The sequence below is a fragment of the Xenopus tropicalis genome, chromosome 3, assembly GCF_000004195.4.
Source record: "Xenopus tropicalis strain Nigerian chromosome 3, UCB_Xtro_10.0, whole genome shotgun sequence".
Lineage (NCBI taxonomy): Eukaryota > Metazoa > Chordata > Amphibia > Anura > Pipidae > Xenopus > Xenopus tropicalis.
The window spans coordinates 146,536,243-146,539,478 of record NC_030679.2 but is presented as its reverse complement, the minus strand read 5'-3'; the positions used below and the strand labels follow the sequence as shown (position 1 = coordinate 146,539,478).

The 3,236-nt window shown below is 42.8% G+C and overlaps 1 protein-coding gene across 1 annotated transcript in view; it reads right to left on the bottom strand.

The window, feature by feature from the left end:
* Positions 1-267: 267 nt before the first annotated feature.
* Positions 268-3,236, bottom strand: part of LOC116409577 (extracellular calcium-sensing receptor-like) — a 23,820-nt gene continuing 20,851 nt past the window's right edge. Inside the window, exons 6-7 of the mRNA XM_031898294.1 lie at positions 821-1,400; positions 268-587 (exon numbers count right to left, since the gene is read on the bottom strand). Of these exons, the coding sequence (XP_031754154.1) occupies positions 268-587; positions 821-1,400 (900 nt within the window). The remainder of the gene's footprint in view (positions 588-820; positions 1,401-3,236) is intronic.

The window sequence follows — 3,236 nt, the reverse complement described above, 5'->3', positions numbered from 1 at the left end:
GACTATCTGTATCAAACTGTAGGTAAATCCTTCCAGTTGGTGGCACTAACTCTTTTGAACCTATATCTTAAAATGGCACCAAAATCTTGTTCTAATTGGTTACTAAAATGACTAAAAAATTATGTCCACGTCTTGTAGGTTCCTCAGCCTAATAAATATACCATGTTATAGCTTATGGGTCATATGAAGGCATATATTTATCTTCAGGACTCCCTAAGCACGTGTGTACATGCCATCTGGCTCAATATCTGTTATTTAGTCCCATCCTCATACCTGTGTGTTGCTATTCCATGTAATTCCAGTGGTGTCTATAGTCAAGGTGTCTCCATCAGGAGAATTCAGATCATAAAACCCAACCATAGCCGGCTCCAGGGTGCCCTTGGTACTGGGACGCCAACTGACAATGTCGTATATTGGAGGAGGGTTTCCTTTTGCATCAAAAAATACTTGACTTCCATCTGTGGTCTTGAAGCGCACATTGTTGACATAGTGGAGAAGCTGGAATGTTAAACCACATACAGCTGAAGTATTGTCGGTGTAATCAATGAAATCAATGACACTAATGGGTTGAAATGTTACTCCCTTACCTGCCAAGGATGAAATGATGAGATATTGGCACAGTTCCCATGCTGAAATGGCCCAGTCCCAGGAGTACAGTTTTGCAAATGGTGTAAGGCCCAAGCCAATGCATAGACAGCAGTGTATACATTAAGGGATAATCTATGATACTCTTCGGTTAGTAGGTTCCCAAGCTTTTCACTTCCAGTACATGCTCCCATTGTTTCATTTTCCATTCCAGTCTCCTTGGCGGGCCACTTACAAGAGAAGATCTGCTCCCAGTATTCCCTGAGGAATAAATCGTTAAGGTTTTTTGAAGGACTGAGGCTTCTGAGATGTTCAGTGAATTGTGGAATCTTCCCACGATGAATTGCAAAGCCAACGGTGCCCAATACGATGCTCTTGATGCTTTCCTTAGACAGTAAGTTTGAAGTTGACAATGCTTCACTGACAATCCAGGTAATTCCTGTCACGTTCTGTCTCAACATCTCTTCCATAAGCTCCACAAAATAAGTATTTGAAGTTATCATAACCACCACCTTTACATTGGACATTTTAATAACATGGGCAAGGTAAGGAGCATTCATATTGGGTCGGCCAGTCAATATTTTCTCAGCAAATGCCACACAGCCTCCACCATTGATGATCTCCTGCATTAGAATCTGAAGTCCATATTGACCATAATCATTATCATTGGCCACGAGGCCAACCCAAGTCCATCCAAAATAGGAGATAAGCTGGGCCAGGCCTCTCATCTGAAACTCATCACTAGGTATGGTACGGAAGAAGGAAGGGAACAGGTTCCGATCACTGAGAATAGGGTTAGTTGCAAAATAACTGATCTGTAAAGAATATTAAACAGACAAAACTTTAACATACAAGTCTATTTGAAACATCAAAAAATATATCTTTGATGTTTGGATGTTTCATGTCACAGGCCAAGGTGTTGTGTAACTGTAACTCACAATAAGGATCGGTGCCAGAACTTGAACTTAGACAGGAGCTTATTTGTTGAACAGATCCACACAGGAGTATTAGAAGACACAATGCAGGTATTGTGCATATCACAGGCTTATACTCACTGTACTTGGTCACATATACTGTACTCTATCCCCACAGGGCAACAATGGGTTTTAGGTTATACTTCTCCCCAGTGGAACCCAGGAAATTCACAATCTAGCCCTGAGTCTGTACACTGAAAAGCCTTCTCTGGGCAGCAGTACTCCTGGGATAATAATCCCTCTACAAACTTTGTTGGAGCCGGAGCTGCTTACTAGCTATCTAACTATCTTTCACACCTAGCATGACCTATAACAGAACTTGTCTAACCTGTCTGGGCCTACCTTAAGCCCTGGTTCCACATTTTCTATCCACCTGCCTGCTCAGATTGAGATCTCTAACAAAATGGACCATGTCCTTGTCTCCTCTCTCCTCCTCCCCCTCCCATCTCAACTCTCTCCCCCTCCCATCTCTGCTATCTCCCCCTCCTATCTCTGCTCTCTCCCCCTCCTATCTCTGCTCTCTCCCTCTCCTATCTCTGCTCTCTCCCCCTCCTATCTCTGCTCTCTCCCCCTCCCATCTCTGCTCTCTCCCCCTTCTATCTCTGCTGTTTAATCTGAGCTTAGAGTTGTTCCAGAAGGAGTGTGCAGGCAAGGAAGTGAAGTCAGAGCAAGCTAAAATAACAGCTGCTATCTTAAACAAACAGAGGGAGATTTAATGTCTGTTTAGGCAGGTATGGTAAAGCTTTCCTTCTCCTTCAATGAACTATACAAACTGTTAGTTAATATTTTTAAAAATATTGAACACAAGTATTGAAATCAGTGTTGATTACCTGTGGGTATCGGTACAGTCCAAAAATTTGGGCCATAAGAATGGATCGTGTGGACCCCGAGTCACCGATAATACCTGCAAGAGGCGCTTTGTTGTGGCAGTGATAATTTGGGGTGATTTCCTTCCCCCTTGAAAGCATTGCCAGAGTTCCATATGCTGCTCCCTCTATGGTCATACATGTGTCAAACAACTGGAATCCCAATGAAATATTTGGAAGGAGTTCAGGATCCGAGTTAATCTCCTCCACAGCAAATATCAGGGCCTGCATGCTCTGGTAATACTCAGTGGCAAATCTGGTATAGAAACACAGAAGTATAAATTAAAACAATAATGAGCTTGATTAAGGGAGACATACAGTATAGGATAAACGAAAAACCTCTAATCTTGTAGGTAGTTATGAATAATATATGGTGCAGGTTTTACTTTAGTATAAACAATGTATTTTATCTGTAAAAATGGCCCCTTTATTGGAGCTTCCTGTACGCATTTTAAATGAGGGGTGGGCGTGTCCTAACAGTCCCTGCCAGAAACAAAGTAGGTGGGAAGTAACCAATCACAACCCTGCATTCTCACAAGCTGTTTCAGTTCCCTATCAGGTCCACCAAATTGCCGATTGGTTCCTATCCTACAGTGCAGTTTGCTGAGAGCCGCCGCCCTCCCCCCCGCTCAGTAGAATAACAGTTGGACAGGACCAGTGGGGTTTTTGGAGAAGTTTTCAATAAATCAGCCCAAAACACAATTGCCAGCAGAATTTCACATTTCAGTTACACTCAGTGCCAGACATTTTTTGGAACATTTTTTGCTCTCCCATTTTAGGGGCATTTACAGGGGGTGGGGGGCTAGGTTAC